General features: G+C 48.3%; 1 protein-coding gene and 1 long non-coding RNA gene across 10 annotated transcripts in view; one reads left to right on the top strand and one right to left on the bottom strand.

Annotated features, from left to right (window-relative positions):
- On the bottom strand, positions 1–13,804 carry LOC102393170. Of its 3 annotated transcripts, none has more exons than XR_006550990.2 (3): positions 13,687–13,804; positions 3,752–3,983; positions 1–1,704 (listed from the first exon to the last, which is right to left on the bottom strand). It is a non-coding gene; the product is annotated as an uncharacterized LOC102393170 (long non-coding RNA). The 3 variants fall into 3 exon arrangements; XR_006550992.2 differs by lacking the exon at positions 13,687–13,804 and adding an exon at positions 13,528–13,587; XR_006550991.2 differs by lacking the exon at positions 13,687–13,804 and adding an exon at positions 12,983–13,397.
- DDX59 (DEAD-box helicase 59) overlaps positions 13,672–19,826 on the top strand; it is a 17,276-nt gene continuing 11,121 nt past the window's right edge. For 5 of the 7 annotated variants that reach the window (XM_006078432.4, XM_025285292.3, XM_044942627.2 and 2 more), the window contains exons 1-3: positions 13,672–13,809; positions 14,900–15,717; positions 16,860–17,027. In XM_006078432.4, the coding sequence (XP_006078494.3) occupies positions 14,911–15,717; positions 16,860–17,027 (975 nt within the window). In that variant the 5' untranslated portion in view covers positions 13,672–13,809; positions 14,900–14,910. Of the gene's footprint in view, positions 13,810–14,025; positions 14,191–14,322; positions 14,701–14,899; positions 15,718–16,859; positions 17,028–19,826 lie in introns of those variants that run through there. The other 2 variants (XM_006078433.4, XM_006078434.4) reach the window with 2 other exon arrangements.

Genomic DNA, 19,826 nt, shown 5'->3' on the forward strand with positions numbered 1-19,826 from the left:
CAGACTCCCCTCCCATCCAGGCTGCCACATAACACTGAGTGAGTTCCCTGTGCTGTACACTAGGTCCTTACTGGTTATCCACTTTAAATATGGCAGTGTGCACATGCTCATCCCAAACTCCCTAAATATCCCTTCCCCCAGCAAGCTTAAGTTCATCCTTAAGAGAGTGGTTTCAGAACCGTTTTTAAATATATTAGCATATGCTCTCACTCTCTAACCACTGAAATCACATTTTTGCTCAACAAGGCACCACGGCATCTCGGGAAAAGCCCCAACTACTCGCCTTGCCTGCCCCCAGCTGCTGATATGGTCTGACCGGAGGGCTGTCCCCTCAGCCCCCCCGGACCCCAGGTAGGAGTCAGGTCCTCTGGAGGGTGAGAACACTGTCCTGGGAGATGCCACGGTGAAACTTCATACCCACGTGCCGAGCGTGGGATGCGTCAGAGATTTCCAACTACTGGAGGCGCTCCCACAGAGAGGGAGCGGATGGTCACCTACCGCGGATGCTGGCGAAGGGCCTTTCTCCTTCCTTCCGTCTCCACTTAGACTTCAACTTTCACCTTAATTTGAGAAGTGACCCCAGGGCACAAGGCGCTGGCCACCAGGAGGCTGCCTTCAAACGGCTTCGCTGTTTGGTTTGAAATGTTTGGTCTTTTGAATTTGTGTTCATTCCTATTGAGACAAACAGAAAAAAAAAAAAAAATTCTAAAGACAAAACAAAAATCCAGAACCTCAGCATCTTCACCAGGCCGGCTCCATCCCCCTCCCCTATCGAGTCTTCTGCCGTCTGCTCTGAAGAACCTAGAAGGAGAAGACCAGGGAGCTCAGGACACTCCTGAAATCAGTGATACTTGATTTCTGAGTTTTCTCTCTCCTTTTGTTTTGGTATTATTGCCCCCTTTCCAGGGACTTTTAAAAAATCATCTTCAAGCTTTAAATGCCTCACTGATACCCGCCCTTGGGAAACAAGCTCATAATCCCAGCCATCTGAGAATCAGTGATTGATGAGGTTTAAAGGGTGTTGACTCTGGGCAAGAAGGTTTAACTAAAAGGTGCAGCTCTTTAATTACATGATTTACGCAAAAAAAAAGTCAGAGAGAATGGGTGGGGCTTGTGAGCCTGTTTTTGCCTGTAGAAGAGAGTCTTCTTGGCAGTTCTTGAATTTTTTTTTAAGACCAGTTTGTTTAAGTCAAGAGTCAAGAAAGGGTCACACTTTACATTTAATTTATTCGCCTCTTCTAGAGCATGGCTTCCTCCTCTGTTTCTGCCGGTCTCACTTTCTTTCCCCCGAAATGTATTTGTCATTTTTTTCCTGTAAGTTTTTCCACAGTGTGAATTTTGGTAATTGCACACCACCGGCTGGGGCTGTTTAAAAGCCTCCTCGTCTGTCTCGTTATATTTCTGGAAATGATACATCCAGAGGCTCAGGCCTTCAGGCTCCTTTATCCGGCAGGGACACCGTGTCAGTCAGTGGTCTCATGTACTTCCGCTGGGAAGCACGGGACGTAGGACTCTGCGACGCTGGGATTGTTCAGAGGCTTCGGGCCCTGCAGGCTGACTCATGTGTGATGAAGTGCTGTCCGTGCCTTCACCTGATGCCTTTTGCAGCAATTGGTGATCTTCGCTCACACCCACTTCACTGGAGGCTGCAGCCCTGTGATGCTCTGAGTCTGCAGGGCCCCTTCACTCTCAGCTGGGCCGTCTCTGCAAAGGGAAATCAGCCCGTCAACGAGTGGTTCCCCTCAGGGACAGTTTGTACAGGAAATACAGAGAGTGTTCAATTCTTTCTTTTTATTTATCATTGACAGAATGATGAATTGGTTCCTAAAAGGAAAGTATGCCTATTTCTCTCTGCTCACAATACTTCTGAGGCCAGATGTATGGGATTTTCTGTCTTATTATGCAATTCTGACCCTAACCGCCTAGAGTTAGTGCAGACTGGTTAGGGGCTCAGTCCCAGAAGACGGTGCCCAACCTGAGATGCTAGCTGCAAATCCCAGCTGCCTGTACATCTGAGGAACCAGCTATAAATCGGGGACCCTACAACCCTTTCCTCAGCTTGATCATTTGCTCACAGAACTCAGGGAACCACTTACTATCACCCCTTTATTATAAGGGGGCTTCCCAGGTAGTGCAGTGGTAAAGAATTCACCTAATAATGCAGGAGACTCAGGTTCGATCCCTGGATCAGGACAATCCCCTGGAGAAGGAAATGGCAACCCACTGCAGTATTCTCTCCTGGAGAATCCTGTGGACAGAGGAGCTTGGAGAGCTACGGTGAATAGGGTCACAGTTGGACACGACTGAGCGCGCGAGTTGTTTGTCATAAAGGACACAACTTGGGAAAAGCCGACAGGAAGAAGGCGCACAGGCCAGGCATGGGAGCGAGGCGGAGCATCCACGCCACCGCACAGAGAGCTCAGACGCCCTCAGAAACCTGCTGTGAGGGGGCTTTACGGAGACTTCCTTCCTTGGGCACAACTGATTAAATCACTGCCTGTTGGTGATGAAGTCCAGCTCCAGCCCCTCGCCCCTCCCCTTAGGTCAGTGGCTGGGGCTGAGAGGTATGACCCTCTCATCCCATCCAAGGCTGGTTTCCCTGACAACCAGCCCGTTCAGTCCCACGCTTAGGGTCTTTTCTAAGTCATTGCATTGACATAAACTCAGATGTGGCTGAAAGAGGCTAGTTATAAACAAGCAAAGATACCTTGTTTAACCCTAACACTCCAGAAGTTCCAAGTGTTTTAGGAGCTCTGTGCCCAGAAGCCGGGGCAGGGACCAAATACCCGTTTCTCACTATGTCATGGTTCCCTAGCATCCTCCGTGGTTGACCCACGAGTGTTTCTTTTCTTTTTTGTCATCATGAGACCTATCTACATAAAAGTTAAACACGAGAGGCTAAGTAAGATTATTTATCACAGTTTTCATTTTTTTACATCATAAAAGGGGATCGAGTCTACATCCTACGTAGGACACATTTCAGCTACTACTGCGTCTTAGCCATCTCTGGGTGCTCTAACAAAACCCACAGACTTGTTCTGCAAACAGAAATTCAGATCTCATGGTTCTGGAGGCCGGCAAGCCTAAGACCGTCACAGGGCCGCAATCCAGTGTCTGGGGAGGTTGCGTTCCTGGATCACAGATGGTGCCTTCTCACCGTGTCCTCACGGGCTGGAAGGGGTGAGGCAGTTCTGTGGGCTCTCTTCGACGAGGGCTCTAATCCCACCCACGAGGGCCCCCCTCACGACCCCAGCGCCTCCCCAAAGTCTTACCTCCTAGTATTGTCATGTCAGGTGTTAAGACTTCAACAGATGAATTTGGGGAGGACACAAACATTCAGATGCCAGCATATGGTAACTTTTTAAAAGTAATAGAAAGATAAACTAAATACTGATTTTTCACTAACAAGATGAAAATTGTAATTAAAGAGATTATAGACATACAAACTGATACTTGCCTATTTATAAAAAGCAAGTGAGCTAAGATGCATCGGCCATATTCATACTAAAATTTTATTTGACTTAGGAAATGTATTAGTAGCATCTTCACAGTTCTCAAAATTCAATCCTAATCCACAAATATCTGTAATGCTTTTTTTGGGAATAATCCCATAAGTCCACATTGATCTAAATCTAGTGCCTTCCAGAAAAACAGGTTGGCCAGACTTATGGTGCCATCTTTCGTAAGACCCACTCTCGCAAAAAGCACAGACACTGGAGAAGGGAAAGGCAACCTACTCCAGTATTCCTACCTGGGAAATTCCATGGACAGAGGATCCTGGCGGGCTGCAGGCCACGGGGTCGCAAAGAGTCAGACACGACTGAGGGGCTGAACAACAGCAACTCTCAGCACAGGGACAAGAGTGTGAAGGCGGAGAATATTAGGTGCCAGGAGCACCCCTTGGTGGTTTTCTTCCCCAGAGAGGATCTGCAAACAGCTCCTGTGAGCAGCTCTCTCTACTAAGGCCCGACGACTACCTGCAACTGGAAAATAGATTCCTATGCTTTAGGCAGTACCTTGGTAGATGATTAAACCCTTGCAAATCATTCAAATATTTTTGGACTGCAAAGGTATTGGTGACATGAAGGGAAAACTCCAGGGTCTTTGCCCTCAAGGAATCTGAGCAGAGTAGGTGAGGCAGACGGGACACAGGCGGGCAATCTTAGCAAAGGGCTCTGATAAAGCCTATGTCATTTTTTCCTCCGATATAACTATTACCTAGTAGTCCTGAGTGGAAACGTGTGACATGTGTTGACTCTGATGGCATTTCCCCCACGCCCCGTCCTCTGGTCCTGGCTTAAGCCAAGTCTCCAGGGCCCACACACGGCTACAGTCTGGGCTCTCCACAAGTGTCTGGGCTGTCCTGTCGCGAACACTTCTGACCCTGGGTTCGAGCCCAGCCGTGGTCTGCCTGCATCGCCATATAAAGTGAAGTGAAAGTGAAAGTGAAGTCGCTCAGTCGTGTCCAACTCTTTGCGACCCCATGGACTGTAGCCTACCAGGGTCCTCCGTCCATGGGATTCTCCAGGCAAGAGTACTGGAGTGGGTTGTCATTTCCTTCGCCATATAAGGGCCTTCCCTTTTCCACCTCAGAATTCAGAGGGGGTCGCCACTGACCAATTAATACTGCAAAGATGTAGACGTTTACATAAGTGGCCACTGAAAACCAGCACTGGTTTCTAAGTTTTTTTCCCACTTTTTTTTTAAACTCCTGACCCAGGACTGAAATGAAATCACCCCCTGGTAGAAAATTGACAGCTGCCACCCACATTCCCCATTTCCAGGAGCCTCTGCAGAACTCCTGCTGTTTTTCACAACATTGACTTCAAGGATACAAATTCAAACATGAGCAAAAACCTTAGACTTGAAGCTTTTTGCAAAATTTCATGCAAATATATCTTGGTGCCTCACATAATACTACTATTTTCTAATGCTTTTAGTAATTATATTTTATAATGCTCTCAGCTTTTGGAATTGCCTTTCAATGAACTGTATCAGATTTGGTGACGTGTGTCCCCCCCACCACTGTTAATGTAGTCCTTTCTAGTTTCATGGTTTCTAAGAAGAAAATCTGATATTATTACTTCTTCATGGATTTTTCTGTTTAAGCAATGTAACCTTTCGACTAAGTATATCTCTTTTAAGCAAGTATGACTCCACAGTTATTTTCCTTAAGCCCAGTGATACTGACTGATTCACCTACCTGCCAAAAAGAAATAATCAACATATTAACTTATGCTACAATAAAGAGAAAATCTCCAATTCTTCAAAATACTTTTATATAATCTTTCAGACTATTTATAATCCATTTTAACACAGTCATTTTAATTCCCACAGTATATTATTATACTGTCAAATTGAAATTTAAGATTTTTTTTTTTTTGGCAAAACACATTCCCCGTTGCTTGTATTTATCACTGTGAAGGGATTACCCCAAAGGCTAGCTGGTCATGGAGTGAGGGAAGGATTCACCCCAAATGCTAACTGGTCATGGAGTGAGGGGAGGATGTGCTGAAGTGGATTAAAGTCTTAAACCCAATTTGTGAAAGCACACTCAATGCTTTACCATCCAAACCAAGATCTGAAAGCACGAGGTTCTCAGAGCAGCAAACAATGAAAAGTCAAAAATGGAAAGGTGTTCAGCTGGAATGAATCACCACACAACATGAAAAAAGCAAGAACACCCACCAGATTTCATTATTTGATGGATAAAAAGAAAAACCATCCTCTCCAGTAGAGGACAATGAGATGCGGGAAATGGTCTGGGAGAAAGGAGCAGTTTCCTCTGCAGTTACTGGTCTTAAACCCATGAACTTCTCTCCTTAATTCTAAGAGGTTACCTCGCAGTGACAAGCCATTTAAGCTCATAACTTCCCTTTTTCTGACAACTAGAAACACTTGCTCACTGTAGAAGACACAGATGAGCAAAAAGATAAAAAGCAAAAACGCTCAGCATCCAGGGAGAGCCGCTACGCTCACTTTAAAACCCTTCTGGAGATTCACATACCGTACGATGCACCCATTTTAAGTGTATAATTAAGTATTTTAAGATATATGCACTGGGCTGTACATCACCATTGCCACAATCTAATGTTAGAACATTCCATTACCCCAGAAAGAAACCACTAGCAGTCACTTCCCATTTCTTCCCACCACACATCCCCCGCTCCTCGGCCCTGGGCAACCACTGACTGGCTTCCTGTCTCTGAGCATCTGCTTAGTCCAGACCTCTCAGTTAAGCGGAGTCATAATATGGGGACTTCTCTGATTGACGTCTTTCACTTAGCTCAGTGTTTCCCAGGCTCTCCCAAATTGTAGCACGTATCAGTACTTAGTTTTTTTATTGCTGAATAATATTCCACTGTAAGGATAGGCCACATTTTATTTATCCATTTATAATGGACACTGGTCTCCATGTTCTGTTGGAAATACTGCTCCTCTGAATATTTCTGTGCAAGTTTTTGTTTGAACACCTGTTGTGGAGTCTCTTGGCATCTAGGAGTGGGGTTTCTGGGTTACGCGGTAACTCTGTGCTTAACATTTTGAGGAACTGCCACATTATTTGCCAGAATGGCGTGCACCACTTTACATTCCCACCGGCAATCTGGGAACTTTACATTCCCACCAGCAATCTGGGAAGGTTCCAGTTTCTCCACAGTGAAAGTGAAAGTGAAGTCGCTCAGTCGTGTCCGACTCTTTGCGACCCCATGGACTGTAGCCTACCAGGCTCCTCCATCCATGGGATTTTCCAGGCAAGAGTACTGGAGTGGGTTGCCATTTCCTTCTCCAGGGGATCTTCCTGACCTAGGGATCGAATCCGGGCCTCCCGCATTGCAGGCAGACGCTTTACCGTCTGAGCCACCAGGGAAGTCCAATAAATACCGGAGTGGGTAGCCTTTCCCTTCTCCAGGGGATCTTCCCAACCCAGGGATCGAACCCAGGTCTCCCGCATTGCAAGCAGATTCTTTACCACCTGAGCAACAAGAACACTTGTTATTATTTTTTAAATACACTTTTGGCCACATTGTGTGGCATGTGGGATCTTAGATCCTCCACCAGTGATCAAACCTGCGATCCCTGCGTTGGGAGTGCAGAGTTTTAGCCACAGGCCCCAGGATCATGTCAATTTAATTCTTAGACCACCCAGGGGACTTAGAAGGGTAGAGAAAATTTTCTTTATCCTCGACAACAGCTCAGTACCAGTCTGATTTTTCTAACCATCTAGTGGCATCTTCATACGTTCAAGTTTTAGGATGAAATTTTAGATTTGTAACACAGACCTAGTTTTAAGTAGACACCTCCTCATTTGGTGTCCCAGAAATTCACTGTCAAGAATTATGTAGTTCCGTGACTATGCCTGTGCCAGGAGTTTGGGCAGAGAAATAACATGGATCAATGAGACCATCAACTCTATGATGTGTTCAAGATTGGTGGGAAATGGTTCTAAAATTATTAACAATAGCATATTTATCATGCTGTTGTGCATATTCAATTAATCTCTCTAGAAGCTTTAATCTTTCTGCCCTTTTCTGTGGTTGGAATAAAGCAACTTGGGTGTCGACCATGGCTCCTTTCTTCCACCCTCCAAGTCTCGTCAACCAAAAAGAGCTAGCAACTCTACTTCCTATGCATTTCTATTTTTTTGGCCATGCCCTGCAGCATGCAGAATCTTAGTTCCCCAGCCAGGAATTGGCCGCTGTGTTGGGAGCTCGGAGTCGTAACCACTGGGCCACCAGGGCAGCCCCTCTATGCACTGTGGTCCCATCCACTGTTCTCTGCCCCCGTGGCCACTGCCTGAGTTCAGGCCACCATCTTCTCCAGTCTGAATTACTGCCTCGCTTCCTCTCTGTTTCATCCCTCCCAATCTTCTCTCCACATTACAGTGGGAAATAAACTATTGCTGTATGGTTGTCAAGTGCCATGGAGACTTGGGGTCACTTGTTACTGCGGCATAACTTGGCCTAAGTAGATGACACCTAACTTCTTTCAGCTCCTTGGATGTGCCATACTCTGACTTTGGGCCTCTCCCTTCCTTTCCCTGTTTGAGCCGACCCAGGTCGGCTTCTCCTGGCCTTCAGGTCTCAGTTTAGATGTCATTTTCTCTGCGAGGCCTTCTCTTTCTCCCGACTGGTTTGTGTGTCCATCTTACACACTCCTCGGACAGTCTGTACTTCCCCCATCACAGCACAGAATCGTCCCCCTCGTCTACTGTGAGACAGACGCTACAACTTCCTCGTTCACCATCGGATGCCCAGGCTGGCCATGTGGTAGACGCCATAAATCCCTTGTGTGAGTGAATCAATCTTTAGAACTTGAAAACTTTGTCACACTACTTCTCAGGGGAAGTCACTGAAGGCAGAAAGTAGTTGAGTCCAAGCTGTGGTCTGACTCATCATGATGACACAAGCAAAGAAACATATCCATGGCTGCCAAATGCTTCCCTGTCTTCACCTTGATGGAAGTTCTACGGGTTTTCCAAGCCTCCCACATTAAAAGAGTGAGGAGTAGTTATAAACAATAGGAGTGAGACTGAAGCTCCTTGGCAGGAGAGAATGACAGGCACTCTTATTCTGGTACGTGTCTCAACAGTGCACGAGAATGCCATACGGGTCAGCTCAGAGTCTTGAAGCATTTCCGGTTCTCAGACAAGCTCTGGGCATGGCTGTGCAGGGTGTGCACATTCCACAACTCCGGTCTAACCGAGTCACCCTGGATATTTTCCTGCCCCTCCCTGCCATAAAGCATAATGCGTAACAGCCCTGCGTGCGTCATGCCCTCTGATTCCCTCGTGAACTACCACAGGTAAGGCTTTCCACGGCCCTACAATTAAAAGACCACCCCAGAGCCATGCTGGTGCCAACTCAGAAAGAAGAGTCTCAGTTTAGGTTGATTAGACTGTGCTCTGGTGACACCAGAGAGGAAATCTGAATCTGAGCTCTATCGAAGAGTGTGCGGTGGGGGAGAGCCACATGTGAGACCTGAGTGGTCCTGAGGTTGACTTTTTAACCCTGAGATGAAGAACTTCATGTTAAAATACTGGGCTTCCTCTACCATGCCCTCACATGCAGAAATGGTTTAACTCACCAGGCTGCACATTAAGAATGAAGCATGTAAAGATTGACTTGTTTTTACAAAAGAAAAAACAATAAAAAGACTGACTACTTTTCCAAAAGTCATGGTAAGGACAGGCATGTCTATGGCAAGGGTCCAAAGCTTCTATGAGGAAACTGATGAGAGTTGGGCAGAGCTATGTAACACATATTAGCTTCAACTACTTCTGAGGTTTCCAAGGGATTACAGTGCTGAGAATGCTTGAAATGATGGTTAGAGCCAGGTCCCATGGTTGGAAGTGAAAGGGGCATGGTTTTAGACTCAACGTAAAGATCAGGTAGTGTGAATGGTAAAGAACCTGCCTGCCAGTGCAAGAGATTCGGGTTCGATTCCTGGGTCGGGAAGATCCCCTGCAGGAGGGCATGACAACCCACTCCAGTGTTCTCGCCTGGAGAATCCCATGGACTGAGGAGCCTGGTGGGCTGTAGTCCATGGGGTCGCAAAGAGTCAGACAAAACAGAGACAAAACAACAGCTGAGAATTAAACATGATAATGTCTGTAAAGCGCTTTGCATAAGGCTGGCTTTAGAGTCTAATCAAATGGCAAGTATCATCAAGCAGAGATTGCCAACGAAGAACTGGACTTCCTTGTGAGGGAAGGAGTTCACTGCCTCTGAAGGTCCTTTAGAGTCAATTGGCCATGTGCTGTGGAAGAGTTCCTCCTGCCTGGGCATGGAGAGCGACAGGGACCAAGACTGGACTCCAGCGAATGCATCCAGATTTAAGACTCTAGGACATAGCAATGCTGAAATTGCTTTGCACATACTGATTCTAAAGTAAAATGGCTCCCAAACACACAAAACTAAAACTGCTGGAACTATAGGGAGAAATGGACAAATTCATCATTGATGAGTGACTGATCTACTTTATTATGTGTTAGTGGGTGAGAGGCATACTGATAAGGTAAATCTCAACATGAGGTTAGTAAAAATGTAGAACATCTGAACTACCAAGCTTGATTTGCTTGATATACATCACTGCACCTATCTACCTATTGGTGAGATCAGGACTCTTCTTTGGCTTAGAATAGTTCTAGAAACTGACCATGGACTACCTAATAGAGCACGTCTCAAGGTTCCTTGACTCCATCCATAGTGTAACAAATATATGCATAAAACACGTAACTACATTTTCAATTAAAAAGTCTTTAAATAACTGACAGTTTAAAGAAGAAATAATAATTCATACTAAAAAATACCAGAACTGAGTAAAAACACTGTGTATCAAAACTTGTGGGATGCAGAAAAAGTAGTAATTTGAGGAAAACTTATAACCTTAGATGCTTATATTAGAAAAACAGAAAGATTAAAGATGAATATACTAACCTCATTTAACTGAAAAACAGAATAATCTGAAGACAGTAGTAAGAGAGAGAGAAATTACATATATCAATGAAACAGAAAACAAATTTGCAATATGTATTAACAAGGTCAAAAGTTGATTCTTGAAAAGCATATAATGAAACAAACTTTCTAGTGAGATCTAGTAGGAAAAAAAATGAAAGATCAAGTTAGTATCAATAAAAAAGAGACATAATATTATATATAAAACATTTTAAAAAGATAAAATGAAAAACTTTTTAAAAGTAAAAATTAAACAGTTGAAAAGAACATTAAAAAAAATAACAGAAAAACTGACTCAAGAATTCCTAAGAAATGTTGAAAAGATCTGTGACTATTAAAAACAATAAACTAAAGGTAAAAATCTTCTACTCATACAAAGAAACTCCACACCAGACAGTTTTATAGGGAGTTTTGCCAAACTTTGCGGAGACAGGTTATCTCAGAACTGTATACATTATTCCAGAGAAAAAAGGAGGGAAAAAAGGAAATATTCCCCAACGTATTCTTTGGTGCCTGTAAAACCAGGGATAGTGTAAGAAAGAAAAATTATAAATCAATCTTACTCATAAACATAAACATCCTAAATAAGATATCAGCTAAAAGATACTATGTGTATTATGGCCAAATTAGGTTTATTACAAAAACCCAAAGGTATTTAACATTGGAAAAACCTATAAATATATTCTTAATACTGACAGATAAGGGGGGCAGTGTTTTTGCTGACTTCAACAGATTAAGAGAGAAAGCAAAGCATGTGATAAAATCTAATACTCACTCATGAGTACATTTTTAGAAAATTCAGAATGAAAGAGAACTTTTTTAACTTGGTAAAGGGTATTTGAAAAAGCCTGAAAAATACATGATTTCTAACAGGGCAACATGTGAACTAAGGTATTTTAAAATCAGGAACTAGACAAGAATGTCTGCTATCATCACAAACGTTCAACTCTGTACTGGAGACTGTAGCTACCGTGATAAGGTAAGAGAAAGAAAAGCAAATGAAATACAAAGCTGTCATCACCTAACATGGGACCCTCTACCTCCTGCACAGCACAGGGAACTCTGCTCAGCGTCACGTGGCAGCCTGGACAGGGGCGGGCTTGAGGGAGAATGGGACGTGCACACACGTGCCTGCGTTCCTGCGCCTCTGCCTGGAACCATCCCAGTGTTAACATTGTATTGGGCTATACTCCAATACAAAATAAAAGCTTTAAAAAATGTGACCCTCTAAATAGAAAACTCTGTTTAACTTATATGCAGAGTACATCATGTGAAATGCAGGGATGAATCACAAGCTGGAATCAAGATTGCCAGGAGAAACACCAACAACCTCAGATATACAGGTAATACCACTTTAATGGTAGAAAGTGAAGAGGAACTAGTCTCTTGATGAAGGTGAAAGAGGAGAGTGAAAAAGCTGGCTTAAAACTCAACATTCAGAAAAATAAGATCATGGCATCTGGTCCCATCACTTCATGGCAAATAGACGGGGAAAATGTGGAAAACAGTGTCAGACTGCATTTCCTTGGGCTCCAAAATCAATGTGGATGGTGACTGCAGCCACAAAATTTAAAGACACTTGCTTCTTGGAAGAATAGCTAAGACAAACCTAGACAGTGTAGTAAAAAGCAGAGACATCAGTTTGCCAACCAAGATCCATCTAGTCAAAGCTATGGTTTTTCCAGTAGTCATGTATGGATGTGAGAATTGCACCATAAGGAAAGCTGAGCACCAAAGAATTGATGCTTTTGAACCGTGGTGTTGGAGAAGACTCTTGAGAGCCCCTTGGACAGTAAGGAGATCAAACCATCTCAGTCCTAAAGGAAATCAACCCTGAATGTTCACTGGAAGGACTAATGCTGATGCGAAGAGCCAACTCTTTGGGAAAGACCCTGATGCTGGGAAAGATTGAGGGCAGGAGAAGGGGGTGACAGAGGATGAGGTGGTTGGATGGCATCACCAACTCCATGGACATGAGTTTGAGCAAACTCTGGGAGATAGTGAAGGGCAGGAAAGCCTAGCGTGCTACAGTCCATGGGGTCACAAAGAGTCAGACAGACTTAGCTACTGAACAACATGACCATGGGAACACATTACCAATGCTTCCCTTTCAGGACTATGGAAGAGACCCATGGGAGTGAGGGGCCCTTACACGCAAATTTCATTAGCTTCATGGTCAGTCTGCCTCCAGTAACAAAATAGTGAAGACAAGTGAAGTGTCCACAGAAAAATGCATAAACAGGACATAAACTACTTCACAGAGTCAACATTACAGCAGCGAAAATAAATGATCTGCTTCCTTACACTTAACAACTTGGAAGAATCAGAGAAACGTTCCATGATAAAAGCAAATCCCACAAGGCTACGTGTTATCTTTATTAAGCTCAAAAAGAGAAAAATGAAAACAGAGCGTTTGGGAACGCCTCCAACCATGATAAACCGACTAAGAATGGAGGAGACCAAGTTCAGGGCAGTGGTGGACGAGCGAAGAAGCAGGGGTAGGATTCGGGAGGTACAGGCTTACGTACTTAGTACGGATAACCTCACGAAGTAACGGACTTCTGTTTCGTTGGTGTGCTTTCAGACTTAGTGTGATTTCACTGCATCGGGTATCAGCCTGCAAGAGCTCAAATCCTGGAGTTCTGCGCCCTCCTCCCTGCCCCCTACCTTTGCCCTTAATTTACTGCCAGCGGCTCGGGGACCAGCTGCAGAGAAGTGCGACCCCCGGGGACCGACCAACCCAGCACCGGACCGCGCGCCTGTACTCGGCGTCGGGGCCGGAGGCGTGTGTGGAAAGGCCCAGCGTATCCACACGCAGACTAAAGGTGCTCCGTTAATTCCCGTTATTCGCCAGCTGGAAACAGATCGCAGCACTGGGCCCGCCGGGCGCCGCCCTCCCCGGCACCCCCCAACCCGGCCTCCCAGAGTGCGGGCTCCCTGTCCCCGCCCCACTCCTGGCGCCCGGACTCTTTCCCTCCCGCCCCGCCCACCCGATGACGCGAATTCTTCCACGATGCCCGTGCCTGCCCTTCTCCTCGGAACCTGCCCGTTCCAGAGCGGCTCAGGGACTTACCGCCGGCCGGGAAGCTGCCCGGCCCCGCCCCTCCCCGGCCGCTCCCAGCCGGGCCCCGCCCCTCCCGGCCGCCTCTCCCAGCCGGGCCCCGCCCCCCGCGTTGGCCCCGCCCCCGCGCGCGCCGCGGCGCCTCCCCAAACCCGGAGACGTGGATCCCACCCTCCACGCCGTCCCCACGCAGCAGGGAGGCTGCACGCTGCCGGCTCGTCGGCCGGAAGCCCGGCCCAGTGCCTCAAGGGGAGCCGCCCCGAGCCGGAGCTGACACGGCCGCAGTCCATGCGGGTGAGCGTGGCCCCGGCCCCGCGGCTTCGGCCTGCCTCCCGTCCTACTCCTTTCGTGCGGACCGCGGACACCGGGCCGCGGCGGCGGGCTGGGCCTTGCGCGGTCCCCTTCCCCTGCACCGCTGTCCCTGCCCCAACCCCGCGTGCGGGCGGCGCCGTGACGTCACGCGCCTTTGCGTGCGTGGCCGCTGGGGGCCGACGTCGGAGGAGGAGAGCGGCGACGTCGGTGGGGGGAGGAGAGGGGCGCGGACCTGGGCCGCGGCTTGGCGGCCGCGCTCGCGCCGCATCGGTTCCGCCTGCAGGACGGCAGTTCCGAGCTCTCCCCGCTCGCGTGCAGCCGCGCCTTCCTCACCCGCCCCCTCGACCTTTTCGGAGACTTGAGGTTGTGACTAGACCGTCACTTGCTTTTCTGTTGGAATTTTTCCGGAAAAATGGAACCTGGCAATGTATCCTAAGAATTTTTTTTTTTTTTTTGAAAATTGTTTCTCAGCATATTTAACAGCCCCCAAATTAGGTTAAATGCCTGTTCCCAATTTCTGTCATTTTGTAAAACCCAGTTTCTGCTGTAAATAGGAAGAGCTGTGGTTGGGAGCTTGCACGCACCGAGAAGGTGTGCGCTCCGAGTCCCTCGGCCCCCAGGTGCTGAGTGCCCGGTGAGACCTGAGCTTGTAGCACAGGTCACAACAGAAGAACGTGCGTGTGCCCTTGGGGCGACCCTGGGACCTAGTAACCTCCGGGCACGTGTTACTGCTGGTGCTTGCACTTTTGTTGTAAAGATTCCAGTTGCGAAGTAGCCCTCTTGTATTTTCTGTGTGGGCGTGTAACAGAAAGGGCTACTCCAGAATTTCTGTGATGTCTGGTTACGTCAGAGTGCAAGGCAGTCCACAGACAGGTCAGTGGTGCGAATCCGTGTGCAGCGTGCAGCCAGGACCGTCTTCACCACGGGGACTTGGCGGGTGGGAGGGAAGCCTGAGGTCAGCACTGTCTTCTCTGTTCTTTGGAGGCATAGCCCAGGCACGTGATGACTTTAGGGTACTTTATCCGTGACTTTAATGAGGGTAAAGTAAATCAGGGTATAATTTTCTCCGCAGAGTATTGAAGGATGTTCGTTCCAAGATCCCTGAAAATCAAGCGGAACGCTAACGATGACAGTGGAAATTGTGTAGCCAAGAAAGTCAAAGCCGAGGCAGAAGACCGGGGGCTGGATGCAGGTGGGGACGGTCTTGCCGATGCCTCGGGTACCAAAGAGGCTGCCGCAGCGGCCCACCAAGGGGCCCAGCCGCACCTTCTCCCCGGGCCTACTGGCCCGGTGTCTGAAGGGACTCTGCCTGACTCCGAGCCAGGGACACAGGCTGGCGATCTCCCCGAAGAGCCGGTGAAGTCCTTCTCCAAAACCCAGCGGCAGGCCGAGCCCGGGGAGCCGATATGCGTGGTGTGCGGGCGGTACGGCGAGTACGTGTGCGACGAGACGGACGAAGACGTGTGCAGCCTGGAGTGTAAAGCCAAGCACCTGCTGCAGGTGAGGGGCGCGGAGGCGGTGTCCGAGCCGAGCTGCCCCCAGAAAGCGGGCTCTGAGCCGGCAGCGCCGGGCCTTGCCCCCTACGTCTACACCGAGCACGCCTTCGTCGCGCACCTTCGGGAGGACCAGATTGAGAACCTCAGGCGGCAGCTGGGGATCACGGTCCGAGGCCGAGGCGTCCCCAGGCCCATTGTTGACTTTGAGCACTGCGGCTTCCCCGAGGCCCTAAACCGCAACCTCAAGGCCTCCGGTTACGAGGTGCCCACCCCCATCCAGATGCAGATGATTCCGGTGGGCCTTCTGGGCAGAGACGTGCTGGCCAGCGCGGACACCGGCTCCGGAAAAACGGCGGCCTTCCTGCTTCCAGTCATCGTGCGAGCTCTGTCTCAGGTGAGTTAGAGCTCACCTGTGTGAGCTCAAACAGGCTAGGGATTTATCCAGCGTCAGCCTCAAGCTTGTTAAAAAACTGGAACTGGAACTGAATACCTAGGTCGTTAGTAACTGGGACTCAACTGTATTATGTTGAACCAGTGTCTTTACTGAAGGTCTGAAAAAAAAAAATCACTTCCCAAATGGTTTCTTCTTAACGAATTTTCTATTTAAGGAGCTTGCATGCCTTGGCTTTGGGGGGGAAGTCCTGCTGACCAGATGGGCTGTGATTTTGGTGTCAGTCTAGAATCCTTTGAGTTTGTGTCTTGAAATACCTGATACCAAAGTCACAAGACTATTGTGGAGTTTTAGCATGTATCATTAAGGGTGATCGCTGTTTCATCTTAAAAATGATACCACCTTGCCTTTCTTGCTCATTTATAAGCATTCCCGCACATAATGAGACTAAAAGACATTCTGAGTGATTATTCACCAAGTACTGGTGAGTTTGTGAGGTTTGAAGTATGGCAAGAGGGAAAGGAGTGAGAAATAACAGGTGAAGGAAGAAGAGAGAAAGGGAATTTCGGAAAACTAAACCATAGTAGAAGATAATGTGAGAAAAAAAAGGAAGGACTAGATGGTCAAGATATAGATGAAAATCAACCCAGAACTTTGGGTTGGCCAAAAAGTTTGAGTTTTTCTGTAATCTTATGGAAAAACACAGATGAATTTTTTGGCCAACCCGATAGAATATTTGTACACTATGAGGTTTTTGGACAAAGACAAGTGAATCTACACTAAGGGGAAACCAGCAGGCGATGCCGGGCCTGACCCGGCTCTTCATGGAGACCAGCAGGCCTCTCTTCCTTGGAGAGGATGGCCCGAGATCACACAGTCCCGCTGACGGGAGCCAAGTGTCCAGGTTGCCGCCTTGGTTTTCGCAGGCGCCTCCCGCTGGTCCCCGTTTTGATGTTTCTTTGTTTACCCGTGTTCCGTGGGAGATGGGTGTAGTTTCTGAGGGTTTTGGAGGAGCACTCTGCAGGGAGCAGGAGGCAGTTGGGCTGGTGGGATCTCTTTCCGAGGGGAGGTGCTCCTGGGATTGCCTTGCAGACTGGAGTCCGCAGCAGCGGCAGCTCATCGCGGGTGTGTTTCCATCTTTGCAGAGCAAATCGCCGTCGGGGCTGGTCCTCACGCCCACGCGGGAGCTGGCCATCCAGATCGAGCGGCAAGCCAAGGAGCTGATGAGTGGCCTGCCCTGCCTGAGGACCGCGCTCCTGGTGGGAGGCCTGCCCGCGCCCCCCCAGCGGCACCGCCTGCGCCAGCGCATTCAGGTGGGCCCGCTGGACAGGGCGCCTTTGCAGAGGACCGAAACAGCGCAGGAGCCAAGGCTTTTCTCCCCAGGAGGAGCTTTAGAGTGTGGCTTTAGGTAGCCTTGAAACTCCTGTTCCGTGAGCCTTAATTGTCAAGTTGGGCTGTGTGTGACGAAGGACAGGAGCACAGTTGACCGCTGTCCGATGGTCTCACATCCATTTATCTCCTTCAGTCCCTGAACTTGCTCTTGGATGTGGGTGGGCGTCTCCCCTCTCTCCCAGTTGCGAAGATGCATCTCTGAAAGGTGGGCTTCGTCTCACGATCGTGGCTGGTACACATCAGAGAGTGAATCCTACGAACAAGGACATCATGCTTCATAATCACAGTCCGGTGACAGACTCAGGAGATTCCTGCCTCCTGGCTGGAATGCATCGGGCGTGAATGTTGCTGCCAGCGCCTGAACCCCCCCCCCCCCCCAGCCCCCCCCAGGTCTCGGTGGCTGTCCCATCGACTTCTTTTCATCACGTTCAGCCATTTGTTGCCCGTAGCTGTCGTGCCTCTCTCAGCATCTTCAGTTTGGAAACTACCATTCTTTTTTTCTTCTGATCTTGATATTTTTAAGGATTACAAGGCCTTTGAAGAACAGCTCTCAACTGATGAGATTGGTGTTTTGTGTCTTTGATGGGAACATCACGGGAGAGGTGCCGTGTTCTTCTCATTACATCCTTTTATGTGGCACACAGCTTCAGTTTGTCCTTTTCACTGATGCTTTTGTCTGTCAAGTCACAGTGAAGTTTGTACCTTTCGTATTGAGTAAGTGCTTCAGGAGGAGTACTTTCAGTTGGCAAATTTTTTAAGCTTCACCAGACTCCCCGCTTATTTATTTTTTTACATGGACGGATGGTTCCTTTTTATTTATAGGATTATTACTTGGGTGGCTCACGGAGACACCTTCAAGTCGGTTTCTGTGTCCTTTGATCATATCCTTGTCCTTGTTTGAGTCTTTTCTTTCTTTTCTGTCTGAAAAGTGTGGCATGCACTGAGCTCATCCTTTCTTTGCCTCTGCCCTGAACTCCTCATGGAGCCCTGGCTCCTTTGTGTAGAGAGCAGTGTTCGGAAACTGAGACCTGGGCTCTCCTTGGGCTCCTTGCTCTTGAGCCGTCATTGCTCGGGAACCTCGAGACCATGAGTTCCTGTTAATAGTTACAGTTCTCATTTGTCACCAGGCTCCTTTTATGCTCTGTGTTTCCATGTTTATCGCTCTGACCGTGAGAAACCTGCTGCCCTTATCCATTACATGTTATCCCTCTGCCTGGCCCCCCTGTATGTCCCCAGCGCCCCCCCCCCACTCCGAGCAGGGCCTTCCTCCCTGGGCGCCGCACAGCCTCAGCACCCCCTCCATCCGGCCTCCTCCTCCCTGCCCACACCGTGTCAGACCTCGTGGACATGCACCCTCTGGAAGGAAAAGTAACAACTGTCTGTCTGCTCAGCAAACTCTTTGAAGAGTAAGGACGAGGCGAAGACCTACTCAGATAAACAAAACTGGGAGGGTATTCCCAGGGGACCGTCTGCAGAAACTTGCAGAGGAAGCCATCCTGCAGATAAAGATTCCAGAGAGGACGGCGGGGGCAGAAGGAAGCTGGTGCAGAGGTGGCAGTGGGCGTGCGGGCAAAGTAAATGGACAGGCTGATGATCAGTGACCAGGAGCAAGCGTGGTATCTGCAAAACAGGGTGGACACTGTCCAGCAGCAGCGTGAAGTGCAGGCGAGATGGGATCGCGGTTAAAGCATCACCCTCCACGCTTCGAGAACAAGCTAAGAGTGTCCATTAACTTTATGTTAAGATGCTTACTCCTTGGAAGAAAAGTTATGACCAACCTAGATAGCATATTCAAAAGCAGAGACGTTACTTTCCCAACAAAGGTCCATCTAGTCAAGGCTATGGTTTTTCCTGTGGTCATGTATGGATGTGAGAGTTGGACTGTGAAGAAGGCTGAGCATTGAAGAATTGATGCTTTTGAACTGTGGTGTTGGAGAAGACTCTTTGAGAGTCCCTTGGACTGCAAGGAGATCCAACCAGTCCATTCTGAAGGAGATCAGCCCTGGGATTTCTTTGGAAGGAATGATGCTGAAGCTGAAACTCCAGTACTTTGGCCACCTCATGTGAAGAGTTGACTCATTGGAAAAGACTCTGATGCTGGGAGGGATGGGGGTCAGGAAGAGAAGGGGACAACAGAGGATGAGATGGCTGGATGGCATCACTGACTCGATGGACACGAGTTTGAGTGAACTCTGGGAGTTGGTGATGGACAGGGAGGCCTGGCGTGCTGCGATTCATGGGGTCGCAAAGAGTCGGACACGACTGAGCGACTGAACTGAAATAAACTGAACTGATAGATGTACTGGCATTCTAGAGGAAGCACTCAAAGAGTGAAAAAAAAAGTTCATAACTTCCAAATCATCAGAGGGGAAAATGGAAGAAAAGGAGTGAAGTCACGTCAACATAATTAAAATCGACTTGATGTTTGTGGGTGTGTGAAGGACACACAAGCCAAGCCAAGCCCTGTGTGCTGGGGTTACAGGCCTTTTATCACGCACAGCAGGGTTAGCACTGGGCGGTGTGGACCGGAAAAGCGGGTACAGCTGAGTATGTGGGGTTGTGTGCAGCCGCAGCAGGGTCACCCCGGCCCTCGTTTGCTCCTGACCGTGGCTGTTAGTGCTTGCGCCTTAGGATGGACGGGAGGACAGACTCAGGCCGTGACGACGTGCCTGAGCCACCACTCCTGCCCAAGTGTGGCTGAAGAGCCCCTGCTCCCTTTA

This window comes from Bubalus bubalis, chromosome 5, assembly GCF_019923935.1.
Source record: "Bubalus bubalis isolate 160015118507 breed Murrah chromosome 5, NDDB_SH_1, whole genome shotgun sequence".
Classification (NCBI taxonomy): domain Eukaryota; kingdom Metazoa; phylum Chordata; class Mammalia; order Artiodactyla; family Bovidae; genus Bubalus; species Bubalus bubalis.